Raw genomic sequence first — 540 nt, forward strand, 5'->3', positions numbered from 1 at the left:
AGAATAATGCTAATAATATAGCCTGAACTGGATAAACTACCCCTATTTTGCAGAAAAAAGTGTAGGTGGTTAGCTGTGGACTCGAACTCACATCCCCGTGTAAAATTTGATTTGATCTGGTGGAGCTGTTTGAGAATGCATAGGGAACAGACAGACAAAGAATTTTATATATATAGAGATGATTGAATGATTCACTGAACATACCTTAAACATTCGGTAAGCTTGTTTTAAAACACAATCATACACTAGATCTTGTACCTCTTCATCTTGATAGTCAATAAATGACTGTCCTTCCTTTATTTTTTCACTTGACGGTATTGTAATAGTCTGGAAGCATATATAAAAAGAGTTAATATATATATAAAACACATGTAGAAATGTATATATGTATAGGAGCAGACACAGATATGTGGTTAAATAGTCTGTTTTACAACTACATGTTTTTGTGTTGGGTTCCACTGCATAGCTGACTGGGCAACTATCTTTTATAAGAGACTCAGGTTGACCAATGCTTCATGAATAAATTTGGTAGATGGAAAC

The 540-nt window shown here is 33.9% G+C and overlaps 1 protein-coding gene across 1 annotated transcript in view; it reads right to left on the bottom strand.

Annotated features, from left to right (window-relative positions):
- The window catches only part of LOC106882257 (vacuolar fusion protein CCZ1 homolog), a 28454-nt gene that overhangs the window by 21141 nt on the left and 6773 nt on the right, over positions 1–540 (bottom strand). The window contains exon 4 of the mRNA XM_014932868.2: positions 205–327. Coding sequence (XP_014788354.1) covers positions 205–327 — 123 coding nt within the window. The remainder of the gene's footprint in view (positions 1–204; positions 328–540) is intronic.

This window comes from Octopus bimaculoides, chromosome 5 (assembly GCF_001194135.2).
Source record: "Octopus bimaculoides isolate UCB-OBI-ISO-001 chromosome 5, ASM119413v2, whole genome shotgun sequence".
Taxonomy (NCBI): domain Eukaryota; kingdom Metazoa; phylum Mollusca; class Cephalopoda; order Octopoda; family Octopodidae; genus Octopus; species Octopus bimaculoides.